The sequence below is a fragment of the Lampetra fluviatilis genome, chromosome 18 (genome assembly GCF_964198595.1).
Source record: "Lampetra fluviatilis chromosome 18, kcLamFluv1.1, whole genome shotgun sequence".
NCBI classification, from domain to species: domain Eukaryota; kingdom Metazoa; phylum Chordata; class Hyperoartia; order Petromyzontiformes; family Petromyzontidae; genus Lampetra; species Lampetra fluviatilis.
Genome location: NC_136292.1, coordinates 9,407,312 through 9,430,007, shown reverse-complemented (window position 1 = coordinate 9,430,007; position 22,696 = coordinate 9,407,312). Strand labels below are relative to the sequence as shown.

Here is a 22,696-nt window from a genome sequence, read left to right as displayed (position 1 = left end):
TCATCGTCAGCCATGACCCAGACGCTGGTCAAAAACCACCCCTCTCAACCCCCCCAAAAACGTCGCCGTATCTCACGGTCGGACGCAAAAATCCATCTGTAGCACTCGCGCACGAGCAGCTGATGTCATCGCTCCAGCCTCCGGTGTGTGTTCTCAGCCTTGGCTGCCAGCAGCAACAGCCACACGCCGTTTTGTCAAAACGGACAATCTTTTTAAAGGTGGTATGTGAAGACCCTCCGCACACAGAACAGTATTTGCATTGAACATTTGTGGAATGCCCCAGACAGAGGTCAACAGTATCTATGGTTTCAATTATCCAATCATATTTAATTAACCACAGTCCCATCACCATCTAACCCCTTTCAATGAGCCTTACAACAACCATATCACCATAGATGTACTAGAATTGTAAATCTTATGAGTTTACTCTCCAACACACCGCTGCGCTGAAGTAGTAACCAATTGGCTCGCTTTGTTCACGTGACAAACCTTACTAATTGGCAGTGTCAGGTGGTGGGTGGGTTTAACGACACATTCATATTTTCGCAATCTAACTAAAATAACCTATGTTATGGATCGTATCACCATAAATGTGGCTGATCCTATCATATCTCAGAAGCTACGCAAGAGTTGAAGCTGCTTCGTGTTTAAATGGGTGGCAACCAGTGCTTGCCAGGTGTTGTAGACATGGGTTAGCATGTCTAGATTTTAATTTTTCGTGACTGCAAGGATCCATACTCTTTGGTTCTTTCAGTAAAGTCACGTAGGTAAAAAAAATAATAATAATAAAAATATATAAAAATCACGACGTTTCAGATGCAGCACAAGCGTCCATCATCAGGCGGGATGACCACAGCAAGAAAAAACTTGTTATTTTTATAACCCCTTGTTATTAGCAGCTCTTTTGCCCACTTCAGCAATTGTTTCTTGCTGAGGTTGTCCCGCCCGATGACGGACGCTTGTGTTGCGTCCGAAACGTCGCGATTTAATTTATTTTAATTTTTTACCTACGTGACTTTACCGAAAGAACCAAAGAGTATGGGTTAGTATGGTTGGCTACAAACGGTCACCAACCCTCTCTTGAGAGCTTTGGTTTTCTCTGGGTACTCAAATTTCCTCCCACATTCATATTATTGGCCAATGATCCCAATGCAGGAGATGACCCTCCTGTAAAAGTATATTGATACTCTGTTAGTTAGCCTTTTTTTGGGTATGTAATAATCGTTACAATTCTTCACACATACCAACCAAGACTGAAATCACATGTGTTTGCTTCATCCTCCACTGTGACAATATCTGGCTCGTAGTTATCCTCACCAAACCCATCTCTGCACACCCAAAAGGCCTCCCGTATGTTTATGGCGCCGAACAGTTATGGCAAAACGAGTGATTTTCGAATTCTAATTTAATGCAATGTGAGCTGACGATTTGAAGTAATTGAAACTGGGATGATGTGCTGGGTCAAAATCTGGCAGCCCACTTCACCTATCGGGAAAAAAAATCCCTGTAAAAAAAGATGACGGACAAAAACAACAGCCAAATCGCTGCTATTATTCAGCCAATTGGAGCAATTTACCGTGAACAAAAACTGGCATAATGGTATTTTATTCCGACTCAATTATTTAAACCTAGATTTTCCTTTGAACGAGAGACTTCTTTTCTCAATAGGCTTCTCACAAAATGTACAGCTGTTTTGTCTCTCCACTGCTGGATGACGACCTCCCCACGCCAAGCAAGTCGTGGGGGTTTATAGAAATTGCACTTGAACTGCCCAGGCTAAAAAAATGTTTTTAGAAAAATCTAGGCAAGTGTCATTTAAAACAAATTTGCAAAAAATAATGTAAATGTCCTTGCTAATTACTCAATTGGGATTGCAACGTAGCAATCACGGTCCCTTACTGGACGACTGATGTCCGCTTTTGCAGGCCAGGCACCGAGTTACCACCCTGCGCTGCACAGGGGACAACTGCTACTGGGGGTGCCCTTGCGAATGTTTGAGGGACAGTGTGTTGTCTTGCTGTGGTCTAGAGCTGTTTTTGTTGTTGTTGTTTTGCTGCCTTGAACACCTTGCATCTAGCGTTGGACAATCAGCAGGAATTGCTTTTGCATTCTTGTACTTGTATACTTATGTTAAAAAAAAAATCTAACTTGCTTACCATTCTTATACTTTGCAATCCTATCGTGTTTTTGTATTGTTTGTTATGGCAACTTTATGACCCGCCTCGACTGGACATCTGTGAAAAAGAGCTTTATAGCTCATCGGATTCCTCCAGTATAAATACAAATTCTGAAAGACATTTCTCTCCGAGGAGGAATTCTCGATTTTAATGTGTTGAGACGAGATGTCCTATCAAGTTCTCCGAGATGCCCCGGGCATTTAGGAGGGTGCAGTATCGCAACACAAATCATTACGACTGTCATTATCATTATCATCACAGCTATCCCATTGTGTGACGGTGCAGCACCTGGTGGCCTCCTGCTGCGGTAGAGCGCAGCTCGGGACGCAGAACATGACTCCGAAGTTGACCACGGACTCGCAGCCGTGCTTCTCCAGCTGCTTCTTGAGCGGCTTCTCCATCTCGGCCCAGCGCATCTGCCGATGCCGAGTCCGGTACCACAGTCCGAAGAGCAGCACCTGCGATGGACGGTGGCGGCGACGACGAGGACGACAATAATGCACCGCACACAAATGTCACGATTTACGTTCGTTGTCTTTGACCGCGGGAAGAACGCCGCCCCCTTGCGTCACGGTTGGCGCACTGTGGACTTCCAATCCAGAAGTCCCCAGTTTGATTTGATCTCTCCCAGAGTGACAGCTGAAACAATGGGCAGGTTAAATTTCGATTTAAAGCTTTCGGGACTGCAGGGATTCATCTTGATTCTTTCGGTAAAGTCACGTAGAAAGGAAGTAATAAAATAATAAAAATAAAACATAATAAAATAATTCTCACGACGTTTCGGCAGGTTTCTTAAATCTCCCCACATCCTCCGGTAAACCCCCACACCTTTCGGTCATCCCAGCAAGAAATGGGGGCACCCATAGTGAGTCGATCAGCAAGGTCGGTAAAGCGCGGGTAACTCCCCACGTCTTCCAGGTTGTTTGGCTGGCATGGAAGAGATCAAATTCCATCCACAGGGGCTCCCTGGAGCTCCCTCTAGTGGAGGCCCATCCACCAGGAGGTGGCGTGAGCAATAAATTGCTGGGCTGCATCTTCCCGTTCATTGCCATTGACAAAATCACATCAACAACAACAAAGGTCCGAATCTCATCAGATTGCAGAATTTAGGCAGAGTGGAGCCTGGGTAGTGCTGGGTAGTTGGGATGACCAGCATGCATAAAAAACGGCCGTTGTAAGGTGCTTGCAGCAGGGCTGCGTCGTTGGCAGAGAGAAGCGCAGCAAAAACTAACTTTTGTACTGCACTATGCTTCAACGTCTATGCTCGTCCCCATCTTCAACCAACTCACCCCGACCAGCGTGGTGCAGTATGGATATATAACCCCCACAACCCGCACGGCACGGGGAGCCACTCATACAGCAGTGGAATGAGAAACAGTAGCTCGTCACGTACGCATGCATTGCCGCCACCTCTTGTCGATGTGCCGCTGGAAGATGGTCTCCCGAGTGCGCACGTAAGGATGCATTGATTGGCCACTTAAAAATCGATTCCTACATTCACAGTACACACAATCCAATCGTGCGTGTACTCAAAAATAATGTACGATGCAAAAAAATTATAATTCAATGAGTCGCGAAGTGGGCGGTGGGTGAAAAGTCACCGCTTACTCTTCACTCTCGTGGCCATACCCCGCATGAGTCCTGTAATGTATAAATCCACCTCACTCCTGCACGTGAAATTATCTCTCCGTGGTGGTCGTACCGGGGCATAATCTCTCCTTCGGCTGCCAATGTTTTGATTAGTCTAGTCCAGTGGTGGCCAACTGGCGTCTCCCGAGCCATATGCGGCTCTCTCATACACCACATGTGGCTCTCTCAAAGGGGTGTCATGTAGAGTGCACCATCACAGTTCCGAAGAATAATAAATGTCTCCCGTGCTGTGCCGAAAACTGTCAATATACAGTATACACACACTTATATATCCACTTGGCACTTTGCAGAACTCATGGGTAATTTGGGGCTTTTGGTCTGTTACAGGTTGGCCATCCCTGATCTAGTCTGTACACCATAATGCCTTCTAGCGATGTGCACTGATCAAGCCCACTCAATTTTTCAACAATCAGCACGAAAGTATGTGATTTGCATCTCTTCCCTGAAACGCGTTTTGCTCAAAGCTTGCACTGGGAGGAAAAGGGAGGTTACTTCCCTGTAAGTATCTCAACTGATAATAGCCAAAACAGGTTTAAATGGTTTTGAGACAGCTTTCCATCTTGAAGCACCCACTAACATCACAAGCTTCTGCGAATCATTGAGAACAGCGAGACGGGGAGTCTCTGCTGTAAAGAGATCCATTTGGGACAGGAGGTCCACTTACAGGATTTCGAGGCATGACTGAACTTGCCATGACCGGAAGTGAAATAGCCTCATCTTTCAACATTAATTATGGAAAATAGGATTTGTGGTTTCAATTCTAAAAGTAATGAGAGTTCTTATATTTCCTTTCAAACATCAAGAATTCCTCAAAGCTGAAGCTGTTTGGTGCCACCACTCAGAATGATCGCTTGATTCCTTGTTCGAGTTAGATTAACACGTAGCCTTTCGCGACCAATATTATCCATAATAAGAGGTGGGTTTTTTTACGCCATCTAACCCAAAAGAACTTGTATTGTGCACTTGTCCAAGTCGTTTGCAAAGTCGACACCCTGGTCTGTTCCTTCAGCCATCCCACACTCGAGCTCAACAAAACAATTTGTCTTCATCGTGCCCAAATGTCAAAAGCTTCTGATACAATAAATTACTTTAAATGTAAATAATGTCTACCTGAGCTTTGAACCTTACAACAGCCGACCACCACCACCACCATTATTCAGTATCTATTTTTTCCAGTCCACTGCAACATTCACTCGTCGTTTAGATAACTACATACATTATTCGGCTGCTAGGTGACGGACATGGAAATTCAACCTGTGGTTGGCCGAGGTCGGAGAGCGGGGCGGGGGCGGCAAGAGGCCTGGAATTTGGGAGCCGCTGCTTTCAAGTCCGTTGCACAGGTTTGCCACGGGTGTCCTCAAGAACAACAAATCTCGAGATAAAGGCGCCGGCTGGGCTCCTAAATCAGCATTAAAGTCAAACTCCCTCCGCAGTGGCGTGGCGAGACGATGGGCGCAAGAGATGACATTTGAGACCGGGAGTGAAGACAGACGATAATCGTTAAAGCTCACATCTGAAGTTCCATTCGTGTAAGCTATACCCCCCCTTGTGATGCAAAGGTCAGAAATTATATCAAGCTCGTCAGCACTCGGGGTTGGGTATGGTAACTCAATAACTATAGAATGTCGGTTGTTAAGAGTTTTGCGTGGTGTACTTTTACTTAAAAATTACTGATAAGCTGGTTCTGTTCTTCTCTGTTGGTGGTCGCAAGCCAGGAGTAGTAATTCCACATCCCCATGGCAGGGGGCAAATGTACTCTTAGTTTTTTTCAGTAAAATCACGTAGGTAAAAAATTAAAATAAATTAAATCACGACGTTTCAGAGGCAACACCTACGTGACTGTACCGGAAAAAACCAAAGAGTATGAATCCTTGCAGTGACGAAAACTTCAAATCTCGGGGAGTGTGTTTATAGGACAACTATTGGTTGAAGTTCAAACAAATTGGTACTCATTTTATCAAACACATCGAGATGAGAGACCATTTACCTCCATGTGAGATTTCAGCTGACCTCCTTAGGGCGATGACATGGCCAAGTGGTAGCGCATTTATAGGCTGTTGGCAGAGGTTCAAGGTTGGAATCCATCGGCCGCCCCGATTATAACCGCAGGTGTATTAGCCATACAAACACAACGTGCCATCTGCTTCACAGTGGATGTGAAACATCCGCTGAAGTCATTATCAAGAGTAAACTAAAAACTAAATAATTTAATTTTACCAGGTAGGACCCACTGAGCTATATAGCTTTTTCATTAGCAACCTGGCCACAAATGATATCTCAACAAAGTGGCTTATCACGTGCAAATTTATAGCAGCCAAATAATAAAAACACATGTTTCTAAATGTGGAGAAAAAAACCGGAGGACCCAGAGAAAAGTCCATGCGACCACGGGGAGAGAGAACATGCAAACTCCAACTATACAAGTATCAGGGTCAGGATCGAACCCACGACCTTCTGTAGTCAACATCTCGCCACCGTGGCACGAGACCGTTGTGTGCTGGCGTCAGGGTCCAAATTTGCACTAGTTCATAAATGTGCCACAAATTACACAATTGGGATTGTACATAGCGATAATCGCCCCCTACTGGCAGCCTAATGCCCCAGGTCACTCTTGCAAACAAGACTCCTCCTCCTGGTCTCTTGAGCTCTAACCTAGGAAAACTAAATAAACTTGAAAGTTTAACTCAAGGGGAAATAATTACATTTTTTACTCTATTACAAAGTCATTAATTATTGAGTCCTGACATTAAGAAATATTTTAGGCCATCCTGAAATAAAATAGGAACCGACATCCTTCGTTGATGATCAGAGAAAATTAATTACTGACCTTCTATTTATTAACTTGCGTGCAATCACCCAAGCGGCAAACGCATTATTTATACGCGTGCACGTGCACAATGTGCGACCCACACATTTCTGAAAACTCAAACGATTGCATTCCGTTCCACCGACGTACGGCACATCTCCGTGCGCAAGCGTGTACCGGAGAAGCTCGGGGTCTATCACAGAGAACTCAAAGCATGTGCGCTATGCACTCACATGATGTTGAGCACCCTGCTTTAATGTGTCAGCCCACGAGGTGCATGGCCATGTGTTAGTGGCTTCGCATAGCGCAATGGAAAGGTGATCTCAGTGTGGTGGGGAGCTGGAGGAGGGGGGTCGATTTATTGCCTCTCCCATGCAAGCATTCCCCACCATCAAATGTTTATTAGAGGAAGAGGCCAGGGGACATCACATGTGCTCAATGACACCTGTTATTTAATAGGTCGTTTATGTAACGGCTGCGCTGTTGTCTTTGGTGCCTGTGGGGTGCCGTTCATTCAGAGTTCATCTCACCACCAGGTTGTCCTTCGACAATTTTACTGCATATTCAACATTATGGGAATGCACACAATTTCAAAGGCACACACAATATCTGGCTGGTGCTCGCACACATTAAATTGGCAGTCGTCATCGCTGTTATCAGCAATAGCAACCGAAGAAGGATAATGCAATTGACATCTCCGATAATGTAACCGAAGACTAATCCCCGTGCAGAGCTACACAGCCAGAATCAAAAAGAATCCTGGGTTCGGGATCTGTGTTACCATTCATTGACACGCTCACAAAGACTGGACCCCCCGCCATAAAAATGAGGAATTTCCACCCACCGGCTCAAAGCCATTGATAGAGATGATCAACTTCCATTACTCATTGGAGCACAGAAATGCATTTTCCAGACAGCCTCACACCTTTCTACCCTGTATGAGTTTCCCCTCGCTTTATGCAGGTTCGGTTTGTTTGATCGCACGCACACGCATGTGGCCAACCTATTTCTACCCAAAATATCGCTGGATGCGGTCCGAATTCACTCGTACGCGGCTATGCGGTCAGACGTGGGACAATATTGTCTGTGCGTACTGGCGCTGCGCGCTACTCGGCAGGCAACCGTCCCATGCGGTTTCGCTCTGTTGCGCTCTTCCCTTGGAACGCGTTAACGGCATAAAGCGAGGGAAAAAACGGCCGTACGTTCGCACGTACGGCCGTTTTTGGCAACGCACCATTGAATGAGGGCCTCCGCATGCCGCGCGGATTACGGGAAGTATTCACCCGTAACTTGAGCACGCCGATCCAGTGGGTTTGGTGAAGACGAGGAGAAAAAACAAATGGAGTGCAGTACACAGCAATGTACTTTGATGTGGTCTGCTCTGCTGATGACGGAGCATCCACCTACAACACACCAGTTTTTCCACGTGTTGTTTGCCCACCCTGACACTATATTACAAAGGGAGCCTTTAACCAAAATTTTGCCAATGGTAGAATTTTAAATCCACGACGCCAATTTCCCTGATTACCGGCAGAGGCCCAAAAATGCAAATTTTCACCTCCAACTCCCCACCCAGCGCCTCGAGCGCACACACGCACTCACGTCCGCCCGCACACACGCATGCATGTCCGCACACACACACGCACGCACCTCTTGCAGCTCCAGCCTCTGCGCCACGGCCTCCAGGCACTCTCGGCCCGTCCCCTCGGCCGACAGCGTGCACTCCACCACCGAGTCATCGAGCAGGCGGATGCGCGTCACGAAGCAGGCTCGGCCCGACACGTTGTAGCGCCTCGTCCGCTTGAGCAGGCCGAACGGCATGGCGCGCCGCTACCTCGCTCGCTTCGCACCCCCGTCAGTCACCCCCCCGCCCCCCCCCCCCGGCGAGATCTGGCGCCTGCCCGCCCGCCGCCCCCCCACCCACCCGACCCCCCCCCTCCCCCCCCCACCGGCCTCCGCTAGGCCCTCGGCTCCCCCCAGCCGTCAACACTTCAACGCTCGCGAAGGTTCGGCGGAAGAGATTTTCTCGCCGCCGAGCAGACGGGCGCCCACGTCTGGTCCCCACTCATTTGTTGCGCCGAGTCGGCTCTGGGCGCGATTGCGCACGTGGCCAATTTTCACCTGCCTGGCAGGGGCTTCTTTGGCGGCTTGAATTTTTCACGAATATATACGTCGGGTGAGATGTTTTTTTTTATTTCCTAGAACCTTGCCTTTTTTTTTGACGTTTGCATTTCATGACTCCCCTGTCCTGCAGGGGATTTTGAAATCGGGTCCTGTTTTCCAAAGAGTCTCCGGAAAAGAAAAATAACAACCCTAATTTATTATGGCTTCGCTACCCTTTCAGGAAAGGTTTTTTTTGTATTCGCAGGAATTTGCGTTGATGCTTGGATTTTTATTCTGCCCCTCAAGTTCCAACAGGAACCGTACGTCCTCCTGTATCCAGCTATAGTGGGAGAGGCTCCACGGTGAGACGGGACGCTTGTAAGTAATACCGCTCCTCCCTGGAAGGCATCAGTACAATCTTGAATATTCCATTAGCTTGTTTATCTTCCGTGCCGCAAGAACCTAGCAGGGGAAAAAAAAACAAAGGACAGAGCGTTAGACAGTTTACACATAAACTCTGGTCAAAAAACGGCAGTCAAAGACTAAGAATTATTTAAACACGTAGAATTCCATTTCAGCTACAGTGAAGTGTGAAATGCAACTTGGACGTGCTTTATTTTGCTCACTGTGGGAAGATATGCCCGCCACTTATTTTTTTATTTCGCTGCCAAAAATCCACACGTTAGCGTTGGCCCTACAACGGCGAATATTTCCCGCATTAGCGCAGTTTGTACCCTGGCAAATGCATTCACAACACGGTAATTTCGTTAGCAGCTGCAAAAGGGAGAACACATGCTGAAGGCTCATTAAAATACATGGCTCAATGCTTAGTCCATATGTGGAGCATCGGAGAGAGGAGGGGGGAAAAACGAGCCAGCCCAGACTTTCCGGGGCTGTAATGTCAAGTGGGGCCAATAGATTGTGCACGCAGAGCATAGAAAAGTGGAAATCATTTTCATTAGCTCTGCATTGCACACACAGACCCTGGACTGTTTTGTAAAAAAAGCTAAGCTGGCTCGCAGATAGATGGATAGATATAAATGCCAAGGGGGGGAGGGGGAATAATCCTTAAATACACTACTAGTTTGAGATCTGTCCATGAACCGTGCCACAAATGCTGGTTTCAAAACACGATGACCTCATTGTTACCGTGCGACAAAAAAGAACATTCAAAATGAATGAAAATACCTCCTTTATAGTTGGGCCTTATTTGCAAAATTTTACAGTATTAAAGGCCACAAGCCGAGTGGAGGAAGCGTTCTGAGCACAAAGGCTTTTGGCAAAGAAAAGCATAGATACACGAGACGGGCACAAGAGGGGTAGACTGGGATGTGCCCATCGCTAAATAAATCAATAAATCCCTGGCACAATAAAATGCTGTTTGCGCGTTTTCTCTCGACACCCCTACTTTCACAAGACATCTGAGAGCACGTGTTAGAAGGAAGCGTCGATACTTAAAGAAACAGCTGGCTATTGCCTTCACACAAAAAAGGCTGCAAAACGTGCACTGTGCCTTTTGTGTTTCATAAACACAATAAAGTATTCAGAAACTATTTACGCACGTCTGCTGGCCGACGGCCTCCCTTCCCCAACGCAGGTTGGGGGGGGGTTATCGAGCGTACTTCACCACGCAGGTCAGTGGAGGTTCGTGGAGAGCGTTGATGTGGTGGGACAGAAGTGCAGTACAACAACGAATTTGTTGAGCACGGTTGGTCGCCCATCCAAGCACGACCGAGGTTCGAACCCCCGGCTCGGCTTCAGGAGATCTTTCGAGATCGGGCGCATTCCGGTTCATTTACTCATAGGCACCGTCTGTTACGAACAGAGCATCACGATGTATCGAATCTATTTACAATTGAGAACAAGGGTTTTTCAAAAGCGCTGCGTTGTTAAAGAAGAGAGCCATGCAAAGTTTTAAAGCCCCGAGGGATGGGGGTGGAACGGGGGGAGGGGGCTGCAATCTATAAGTGTACCCCACTTTTATTTTTGTCTGCGCTGTCGTCAGTGTGTGTCTGTGTGTGTGTGTCCACACCGAGTCAAACAACCTCTGCGTGAGGTCATCTGGCTTGGCCCGGTCGAGAATGTGCCCAGGCATTCAGAGACGGCCGCCCGCACTTTAAAGCCACTTCCAGAAATCCTCACCGAGTCATTCGGTCATTCCCCGCACTCTCTCAATCACCCCCCACCCTCTCCCTCCCCATCTCCTTCCCCCCCAACCACCGTCCCCCACCCTCTGCCAACTCCCCCTTCACTGCACCACTTCCTCACTTGGCTGAAAACATCTCAGCAATTTCTCAGCAAACAACCCGGGGGGGGGGGGGCTCTTACTCTACCTTTCACCGGTATTCAAAACACACACGCTGTTTTCACAAAGCAAAGCAGTGCCATTTTAGTTCTGTTAAATAAAAGTCGAGCATGAGATGTTAACTACCTCGCCACCGGAGGTCATGGGTTCGATCCCGACCCTGACGCCTGTTATATATTTGGAGTTTGCGGTGTCTCTCTCCCCGTGGTCATGTGGATTTTTCTCCGGGTCCTCCGGCTTTCCCCTCCAAATTTAGAAACATGCGTTTAGAGTATTTGGATGATGTACATTTGCACGTGATAAGCCATTTCGTTGGGCTATTATTTGAACCTCACGGCCATAGTACCCCGGCTCTCGCATAATATCCGTGATGCAGTCACTTTTAGTCTGTTGATGGTCGGCGATGCGGCAATCGACTCTACACGATGCACTATTCAAAGTTTAATTTTTCGATAACGGGTTTTTTATGCCAATGTTTGGCGTTTCGACATTGCGGAGTGGCACTGATTTCGGATTGATTGGTACCCCAGTCGCGGAGTTAAGTGACACCCCTGGAAAAAATAGTGTCCCAGAAGTAAAATGTTTAATTGCCTAGGCCAATTTGCATTATTTGGTACCCCGGGGTACCGCCATAAAGATCATTTGCGGCCAGGTCACTTCTGAAAAAGAGCTACATAGCTCAGTGGGCCTTACCTGGTGAAAAGAAAATAGTTTATTTTAGGTCCAATCCGCTCTGGAACGCTTCTGGCCCCACTGATTTTTTTTCATGCGCATAGTTCTTCCCCCCCACCGCCCCCCACAAAAAATATAAACAAATGTGTAGATGTTATTTCACCGTGCACGACTTAGAAAGGTTATTTTTTTAATATAGGAACTTTGGGTAATATCATATAAACACTTGCTAAACAGTCCCTTGTGGTTTTATTTTCCATCCACGCTGTAACAAAATATTAAATAATTATTTTCATTACGCAGCGGAACAAAAATTGTTACGAGTTCTTTACAGGGCGAACAAAAAAAGCGCCGGACTTGTTATTGCGCGCTCAACAAAAATAAGCACCAGCATTAGCACATGCACTCACATTCTCCAAGTTTAATAGTTTTCAGTATTTTTTTGCATATTCTTTTTCGCGGCAAAGGCCTGATTACACCGATCCCTGCAGATAATCATTAATGGAATGCTCCAAACTGCATACCATGCCTGGTCAACACAGCCATTGTTACTACGCAGGTGTAAAGCTTTTAATTTGGAGCATACCATTGCGCACAGAGGGGTGACAAGGGTCGAGTCTTTCACAGATGCGTGCGAATAAATCATCCAGGTCAATGTCCTTTGTTTTAGTATAGGGGTCATTTGTTTTCGTATAATGTACAATGGAGTGCCAATATTCTAGATTTGAAGTTTTCATGACTGCAAGAATCCATACTCTTTGGTTCTTTCGGTAAAGTCACATAGGTGAAAATAAAAATAAAAAAATGCAAATTTAAATGAAAATAACTAAATTTCCTTATTTTCATTTTTATTTTAAATTTTATTATTTTTATTTCTTTTCACCTACGTGACTTTACCGAAAGAACCAAAGAGTGCCAATATTGTAACTATAAAATAAGGTGTCAAAACACCAACTCAGAAAGGTGTCCTGCCGCTTCACCAGTCGATAAGGTATAACGGCGGAGGTTCCAGACCTTTCTAGAACCGCGCCCCGCTGGCAACCCTCCCGACATTTTCGTAGACCGCCGTACACTAAACACGACACCGTTGCGTTTCGTGAAAATAAATTGCATCCGAAACGGTTCCGCGGGCCTTCTAGAGCCACCGGTGGTCAGCAGACCACAAGTTGGAAACCACTGCATTGCACAGTTTGAGCTTTCGTGATTCTGAATGCTGGCTGGATTGTGATGAAGGATTCAGTCTCAGAAAGTCATGTTTTTTAAGTATCTTGTTCTCCAGGTGGGAGAAAACCCACGCACCTACAGAAATGGAATGCACGTAGTAAGTCAGCACACAATTTGGTCAGTAACCTACTTGCTGTGCTGTCTCCCACTTGCACCTCGCAAACCCGACAACACCTGTCTTCCAAGTCGCTGGCACACAGATCTGTGTTATCATCGGCCGTGATCATGCAACTGCTGGATAAAGACCTGGCCAAGCAATTGCCATCGCTCACTGTCCGGCGAAGTAAACGTTTCACCCAGAACCTGCACATGAGCTGATCTAATCGCTACATTTTCGCAGTGTACGGCCTCTTGGGCATATTTCCTCTCCCGGCTTCAACTCCATTTTTAGTCTCGGTCATAATCCCTTCTAGTGACGTGTCCTGCCCAAGCCCACGTTTGTTTTTAACAGCCAATACGATGTCACTAACCCACAAATGTTTTCTAATCCACATCTAGTCAATAAACAGAATGCGCCGTTTGAGAAAATCCGAACCGAAATGCCGTGATCCGTCTTGCCAACCCAGCCAAGAAGCCATGCAATGCCGCCCTTACCCAATTTACAAGGGAGCAGAATGAATTGTTTGACAGTAGATGTGCTTGGTGGCCACTTAAGGAGCCGACTTGTTGTTTTAAACAATACGTCCACGGCCACTGTTTGACATGCCGTAATGTAAAACAACTCGGGGCGTCGAGAGCCCAGAAAGTGCCACTTTACAGCTACACAGTGCCCTAAACGAGCTCTGTATGGGCGCTTCAAGCGCCTGTATGACCCGCGCACGTGGAAGGAATGAGGAGGTTATTCGCCAGAGGTTTGCGACGCAGCCGAGTCCAGCTGTACCGTGCGTGACGACGTCAACTGCTCAATTCTCTTGGGCATCGGTCTCACAGGGTTTCTCTGGAGGTGGGGTCCCATTACCATCAGTAAGGGTCAAGCCAGCTTAGAGTTCGGGTCAATAAAGGGCGTGAGCGAATTGTGACACTTTTTTGATGCAGCCAATTGGAAAGATAAATTATTTACATTGTTTTTTTTGTTATTTCAAAATGGTGCAATTTAAATATAATGGGAATTCCAAAAATATGAGAAGCAATTGCCATAGTGTTAACATGTAATCATGAAACATAGCATGCCTACATGATATATATACAGCGCTACTGTATAATCGGTGTAGGCACAATAAGTTTACATAATCAATAAACAAGAATACTATTGCACACATCTTGACATTGTCTACTACCGGCTACCAAATACTACTAAGCCCCTACAATGTTGTCCATTTAATGCCATAGCAAAGACTTACAAACCATTTCATGTATATTTTTCCCACCACTTTGTTTTACCTCAAAATACCTCTGCTACATTTGAAAAGAGGGCTATGAAAAAAAAGTATTAAAGGTAAGAGCGCTGAATGGCCACTGCTTATATCTGGGTTCAAATTCTACCAAGCACCCTTGATTAAATCGGGCTCTCAAACGTAGTGATTTCATCATCTCTCTGCCCAGTCACCAAAAACGATACAAAAAAAAACATCATTGTACATTTCGATCCGCAATCAATTGTCTAATTCCAGCGATATATTGGTCGTAACGTCATGACAAGGATAAATAAGTATTGTCTCCAAGTGTGGTAATGAGGTCGCACTTGTGCGGACCATTCTCTCGTTGTCGAGCAGTGCGATGCTCTTCACTCATGGCATGATGCGGATAGCACAGTTGGAAAAAACAATATCGTGATATAAAGTGACCAAACAAAGCTTGACTGCACCAAAAGTCACAAACACACACGCAGCTTTTAAAACTCTAGGCATGCTTTTCATGTCAAGGTGAAAGAGATGGCATTTTACTGCTCTTTCCCAGCAGCAGACAGCCCTTGCATAGCATGCATACCTTCAGACAGTAAATATGCAGCTAACCAGTCCTCTGGCAGGTGAGTGAGGTGCGGTTGCCATCGCTACCAGCACGGCTCAGGATTCTAGAAGGCACGGGGCATAAAGGGGGCACTTATGATGGCCGTTCATTGGGCCAGGCATTTGTTACAATTACGGTCGTATTGCACCGCATCCAATGACTTAATCAAAGCTGGCCCAGGGACTGGCGGGGGGTGGTAGGTTTGAGAGAAGCGAGAGTCTGTGGTGCGTACAGCTCACGAACGTGCGGCAAAATGTGTTGCTGCTGCTGCCGTGTGCGAATTTTCTAAACATTATTTCACGAAATCAGCATGTAAAGTGATATCTTTTAAAAAAAACAACACATGCCATGTAATCAAAACATACAAGTACAGCCCTCTTGTCAATCCCGCTACCGAATGGGGGGGCGGGGAGCATCATAAGATACAGCTGTCGGGCTGTGACGGTTCCACCTGAAGACGGAAGCTTGTGTTGCCTCCGAAACGTCGTGATTTTTATTTTATTTTACTTTTATTAATTTTAATCTTTTACCTACGTGACTTTACCGAAAAAACCTAAGAGTATCATAGGAACAATTTGACAATGCTTTAGGGCATGCTGGTTTGTCGTGCGGGTTAAATGTGGCGAGCGAAGGATGCAGGGGGCCATAGAAGTACAGTGGCAAGAGATTTAGCTGCACTGCTCGCAATGTGGACCCCACAACCTCCGATTAGCACGGTTGGCTAGGTACGGCGCGAAAGAAGTTGAACATACGTACGTACGAAGTGTCACGGGCAAATTAATTTAGTTGTTTATTCTAGGAAGCCGAAGCTAAGTCCCAGGACATTTCAGGAGAGTCCTGCTGGGGTTGTTTGGTGAAACACTTGTTCGTTATTTTTTAAAACTGCAGTAGTCAAGGACACCTCTTACATACTACGGGATAGTTCAATCCATACAGCTGGGTCAGAGGCCTACTTGGCTGTTGTACATGGGCCACATTGAAGCACTGCAAGGCATCACATCAATCGTACCTCCAAATAACCGCATCGCAATTATCTTCAAGGTTCATAATCAAGGTTTTTGGGTTAGATCGCGTAAGTATAAATGTGTCTAAATCCTCCACCACCTGACACGGCCAATCAGTAAGGGATTTGTCACGTAAACAAAACGCCAAATAGTTCACTACTTCAGCCCACCGGTGCGGTGGAGAGTGAATCCACAACATTTACAATCTGAGTAGTATAACGTTTCGCTGGTAATTAGATCCAGCATCATCAGGCGATTTGCCATTCTGCCATTCTAGCAAATCGCCCGATGATGCTGGATGAACTTACCAGCAAAACGTCATACTCAGATTCTAAATGTTGTGGATTCACTCTTCACCACACCGATGAGCTCAAGTCGTAACTGTTTGGAGTTTTGTTTAAGCGACAAATCCCTTACTGATTGGCCGTGTCGGGTGGTGGAGGATTTCGACGCATTTATACTGACGCGATCTAACCCAAAAACCTTTATTATGAATAATATTGGTCGCTAAAGCCTACATGTTAAACTGATCTTCAAGGTTGCAATTAGTTTACAATCTATCAAAAATCGGAACACTTTGAGAAAACATTTCATACAACAACTGAATTTTTTTTAAACTACATTTTTGCTTGTCACTTTTTAACGAGGCCACAATTTAAAATGCTGGCTTGAAGAACGTAAGTTGTATTTCTCTCAAGCTACCCTAAAGAGGGGCCCTTTGCCTGAAACATCCAACGTTAAGTTACTCGGTATTTTTTCAAAATACAAATAAGTGCTTGTCAATGATTACGATGGTGGTAGAGAAATAACCTCAGCCATTTTTGCTGCTTTTTTATAGTGCCATAGCTTTGTATATAAAAACAAGATTCATGCATTCCAGGCATCGTGACAACAACAGTGACGTCTTGGGAAGCAAATATGCCCGGTCCAACTTAATTTCACGAGTACAACTTTAACAAAAAATTGAAACAAAGACAAAGATCCCCCATATAGCCTTAACAGACTGTTAGGGCAAGTGCTGTTAGCGAGCACCTATGAAGGCCAGCACGGCACACGAGGGGGTGGGTGGCCAGCACCACGCCCGACCGCCTTTGTCTCCCCAGTGGCGATGTTTTTACACACCGCACCAGGTACTCATTTGAGGCCGAGTCGACCAAGAGGAGGCCCAAGACCGGTCCAAATAATTATAACCGTCACTGGTCTTGGCCTTAATAACAGACACACACACAGGTTTAATGTGGAGAGAACATGGAAGCATTATGCATTCCTCCACCCCCTCCTACTGCCTGTAATTAAAAGCAATTCTTTGGATCCAGCACAAATGCACCCCCCGAAGACAGGAAACGTTTTAATTCAACAGTGCCCTTAAACATCACAAGCCTCTCGTGTACTTCTTTCAGAAGAGAGCCACCACCACCTTCCAGCACAGCAGCAAAGTTGCAGGCATGGTGATGCCATGCCAAGCTATGGAGTGGCATTTTCGTAAAGGTCTCGGAGAAACCTTGACAGTTGTAATTTATTTTTTAAGAGTTTGCATTTAGGATTAATGTTCACTGGGTATTACCAGATTAATGCGTCTGTGGGAGTTATGTACAATACACACAGCATAGCTGACAAGTTTAAAGTAAACTTCATTACAGTACAGCAGTATCTTCTTGGTTCTTTCGGTAAAGTCACGTAGAAGGGAAGTAATACAATAATAAAAATAAAACATAATAAAATAATTCTCACGACGTTTCGGCCACAACGCAAGCAGCCGTCCTCAGATGGAGAACAGGTCCGTCAAGTAGAAAGATGGAGAACGGACCTGTTCTCCACCTGAGGACGGCTGCTTGCGTTGTGGCCGAAACGTCGTGAGAATTATTTTATTGTTTTATTTTTATTATTGTATTACTTCCCTTCTACGTGACTTTACCGAAATAACCAAGAAGATGAATCCCTGCAGTCACGAAAGCTTTAAATCGAAAAGTACAGCAGTAGTTGGTCAAATGCATGGGTTAAGTTTTGTGGGCGAACATTTATATTTCTGAGATTTATTTATTACAAGATATTACAGTTAGCATTGTTGTTTTTTAATCATAGGATCATTTTTAATTCTGGAATTAGCAAACACAATGGAGGCATTTTTAGTTTCAACAGTGTTTCAAGTCTTTGAGACACGCCGCTCACAACAACAACAGCATGTGGCTGCTATTTCGTGGAAACAATTAAAGATATTTGACGTTTTTGTTTGCGATTATAATACATCCACAATTTTTCTGCCAGGTTTTATTTTAACTTTATTTATGCTGTAATGCGTTACAAGTATATGCCAATACAAATCCAAAAAAGGTTACTAATGTATTCATAAATACCTGTATTGGAATTCATTATACATCGTGCATATGTAAGTTTATTATTACAATGTGATATTAATAGTAAGTACTGCCACTAAAAATAGTACTGTACTCACTTGTACAAATATAACCTGCATTAAAAATAACGTACTGTATGTAGTAGGGTCACTACATACCATCAGCACTGCTTTAAAGAGCATTGCACGTGTTTACGTTACCATCAGACACTATCAACTGCTGGATGAATACACTGGCGACAATTTTACAGGATTACAAATACTCTAACAAAGTTACAAAAGGGATGTTTGTCCCATGATGTGATATCACCCGGTTACATGTCTACACCTACGTACAAAACCGTACTTTTATTTTAGTACGGTACAATATTGATCCATATTTATTTTTGGGGGATTTCGGCCACGTGGTAAGGTTTGATGCCACCAATTCGTGTCACGTAACCCTACACCACCCGACTGGATTGTTTAGTTCTACAAAGACAAACACGTTAAGACAAACATTTTTTTACGACCGATTTCAAACATCGGCGTACAAACAGGCAAATCGCTCAAAGCCTTCATCCATCGGTGAATTGATCGTGATTACGATGACTCTAGCACTCCTCTCCTTGTGGGACTGATACTCAATGACATTTGGCACATGGGTACAGAACCAGGTATTTTACTTGCCGTCACCGATATTCTGTATGCGGGCACAGAACGGTGAATCAAGTGCTCAACCATTGTAAATGAGTGGGGTGGTTACGGATTCCTCACTCTAATTCGCCACGTAGATCGGTACTACGAAAGTATGTGGTGTGGGAAAGGCAAACGATTTAACAAAACAATGCGAAGGGAATTAGCATTACACACAAAGTAGCAACTTCCACACGCAAGGCGAACGAATGGAAAATCCGGTGGAATAAACGTGAGGGTCGTTACAGAAACGACAGACATTCTCAGGAATGTGTATGGACGTCCATTAACGTATGAACATGCATGCATGTGTACACGTGTCTTCACGTGTACTGTATGTACATGTATAACCCATAATGCAGGTCTTTTTTGGGGGGGTTAAGATCACGTAAATGAGTGTGTCGTTCGACCCTCCACCACCTAACAGCCAAACAGAACGTGCCAATTCGCTACAAAGATCCCCCGTATAGCCTACAGACTGTAGGGGCAAGTGCTGTTAGCGAGCACCTATGAAGGCCGGCACGGCACACGAGGGGGTGGGTGGCCAACACCACGCCCGACCGCCTTTGTCTCCCCAGTGGCGATGTTTACACACCGCACCAGGTACTCATTTAAGGCCAATTCGCTACGAGTACAGCAACACCGATTGTGTGTTCGAGAGCAAAGCCACAACATTTACAATCCGAGTGTACGATCAAATAATTACAACCGGCATCATCAGGCGGCAGCCAGATTTGTGGAGAAATCCTTCCGTTTCGCTCCTTAAATAGATGTGATTGTACACGTGTGTGTGTGTGGGCAATGTCTATGCGTGTACGTTTGTGTGTGTGCATTCCTTTCTTCATGAGGTGTTCACTCACAGCCCTTGCCCCCAAGGAGGAGCTGGGGAGAAGCTATTTGTTGTTGTTGTTGTTGAATATGTGCACGTGTTGTTGCCACCTGTTGTCCGGCATCGTCGGATACACATCGAGAAATTCAAACGCGACATTTGTTCATCTCAAATATGCGACGACGTTACAAAGCGGAGAGCTTTCTTCTACTACGTAGTGGCTTACGCCACAGGTCTAGCAACATTAAAAAAACAACCAAAAACAACAAAAACAAACTCAAAAAAAGTTTCCATCGTGCGTGACGTCTTTGTGACGTCACTAACAATTCCATCCTCATGGCCCCGCAGCGCAGCGCGCTAATAACGGAGCAGCTCGGTTCGTAACTTTAACAAAAGTTTTAGACTTTATTTTTATTAATCCCCTCCACGTTTACTAATTCATAAAAACTCGTTTGGCTCGCGGACAACAACACGGGTTGTTGTTGTGGTGGTGGTTGTACGCATGAGTCGTTCGTTCGGCTCTTTGAGGGCTGTCAAATTCCTCGCGAAACAAACCACTCGAAAAGTATTCCTCGTTGAAGCTTTCGTTCGTAGTCTTTTTAGCGGCTCGTTAAATCCCCTCCCTAAAAAAAAGTTGATTTCTCTTACCTTGTGTCGCGTGCGGACGGACGGACGAATCGACGGCCAGCGAAGCAAACGGCAAGCCGCTTGCTCGGATCGTTGAGTTCGTTTCGTGAATTGTTATTAAACAAACAAAAGCGAAAGAAAAACAATCGAGCGGCAACTTTTCCACGACGACGTCAACAACAACAATCGTCTACGCGCGCACTGCCGCGAAAGAATGAATTTGTCACGTGGAGCAGCAAGCGGCTGCAGCGGACCGCTTCACTCACCTTGTTACTGGGCGTAGTGATATTAGGCAGGCTGCAGAATGTGAGGGGAGGGGGGAAGAAAATGGGGGGGAATCCCTCCCACCCCCTCCCCTGCAACCGGCACTACTTGCGATTGTATTTCATAGCAGGGATCGGCGCGCAGAGGAAAGAGGGAGGGGTAGTGGTCACGTGGGAGCGGTCCGGTGAATGTTGATGCGGCGTGATGCTTATCCGCAGTGGGAATTCTGAAAGAGATTTTGGTGCCCCCCCCCCTTACGGTCCCCCCCTCCCCACGGCCCCTCGCCCCTCCCCCTTCAAACCCGGGAGGGAGGGGGGCAATGAACCCGCAAATTCCTGACAAAATATGGATGGGGGGGTTGTCAGATGAGAGGTTTTCACGGCTTAAGTCTAGAGGTTTCTCTCTGTGTGTGTGTTGGTATTCAGAAGTTTAAGCATTAAAAGATTAGAGATGAGTGTGCTGAGAACAGTAATTTGTAAATACTATTAGAAGGGGAATGTTTTTGTTTAGTTGTGGGTAAAAAATATATAATGTGGTAACTATTAAGGTTAATTAACAGTTCATAATGAACGTTTTTGGGTTTAGATCGCGTTATTTATAAATGTGTCATAACCCTCCGCCACCCGACACGGCCAATCAGTAAAAAAAGTGTCACGTTGTCAAAAGACAAATAGTTCACTGCTTTAGCCCACCGGTGAGTTGAAGCGTGAAATCACAATATTTACAATGTTTTGTTGTGTTAAACTGAATTAACAGTGTTTGATAGATGTATTGAATAATTTTAAGATTGATACTTCTCAGGTCTTCAAGTCTGCGGTGACGCAAACCCATGAATGTTGTCCATTTGCTCGAGATTGGCTCAACGCATGGGACAAACGGTACACAAACACGTGAATGACACAACTTAATGGATAAGAAACACACAAAAACCCCTAAACCCGAGCTAGCCATCGTGCTGCCCCTGTCTTAAAACTAGAAAGTTTTTTATTTATAATTTTACCAAGTCAGGCCGGCTGAGTTATGTAGCTTTTTTTTTAAATGACATCAATTGTATAGCAGCCACATACATTACTGCCAAATGGAATATCATTACAACTCTCTCATGTTTAACGGATACGCCTTCCCTAACCATATATTAAACTTAATTATGAAAGCAATCTATGTAGAACTCCAGTACTCAACAATATCCTAGTTGCCTTTACAAACAATATTCTTGCGCTCTATAAGAATGGTGCGCATATCAAAAGTCCCATTCCACAAGTTAAAATGTACCCGACCAGAGAAATTAAGTTATATTTTTTTGTGTTAACTGCATTTTATAGCAATAGTGTATTGTCGCAGTAATGAATGTACCGTGTTTTGTGCTTTGGCACGAGGTGTTTTTATTAATATCGGATTTATGACGTTAGATATGCTTTGATATGCTTTGATGTCTTTAAAGTTGATGTGTTAACGGTTGTGTTTGCCAGTTTCTTTCTGAGTGCTCTATGAAGAAGGGCAATTTCCCTCTTAATTAAGGTAGTGTTATGCAGGAATGTGTTGAGTTTTGTTATGTCCTTTGTGACCGTGTACCATTGTTAAACGCAGCAGCAGCATCATCATCAAATACATTAAATGCGTTGTCCGTAGTTTTATTAGCCGGGTCTGTCTTGCGGGGGGGGGGGCACACACCTCTGGGTTTGACTAAAACGCAACATCTAAACGCAAACATCCGAAAGCATCTCCCATGGTTCGTCTTGTACCTTACATGGAACGTTGGGGAGCCAACGTTGGGAAGCTTACTGGGGTGGAGGTGCTTTCGTGGGGAGATCAATAAAGGAAGGATCAGGGATTCAGTGTGTGTCCTGGTTTATTTGTTTATTGATGGTGGGGACACATGTGCCAGGGCCTGCACCTGGTATGATTCACAAATCTATAAACTAAATAAAATATTTGACCAGGTAAGGCCCACTGAGCTACATAGATTTCTTTACTCTTTGGTTCTTTCGGTAAAGTCACGTAGGTGAAAAAATAAAAAAATAAAAAATTTTCACCGACAATAAAAAAATATTTTATTTTTT

The 22,696-nt window shown here is 45.1% G+C and overlaps 1 protein-coding gene across 4 annotated transcripts in view; it reads right to left on the bottom strand.

The window, feature by feature from the left end:
• The window catches only part of LOC144937210 (tyrosine-protein phosphatase non-receptor type 14-like), an 81,949-nt gene extending 73,444 nt beyond the window's left edge, over positions 1–8,505 (bottom strand). For all 4 annotated transcript variants that reach the window (XM_078864562.1, XM_078864563.1, XM_078864564.1 and 1 more), the window contains exons 1-2: positions 8,284–8,505; positions 2,466–2,635 (exon numbers count right to left, since the gene is read on the bottom strand). In XM_078864562.1, the coding sequence (XP_078720688.1) occupies positions 2,466–2,635; positions 8,284–8,454 (341 nt within the window). In that variant the 5' untranslated portion in view covers positions 8,455–8,505. The remainder of the gene's footprint in view (positions 1–2,465; positions 2,636–8,283) is intronic.
• Between the last annotated feature and the right edge of the window lie 14,191 nt (positions 8,506–22,696).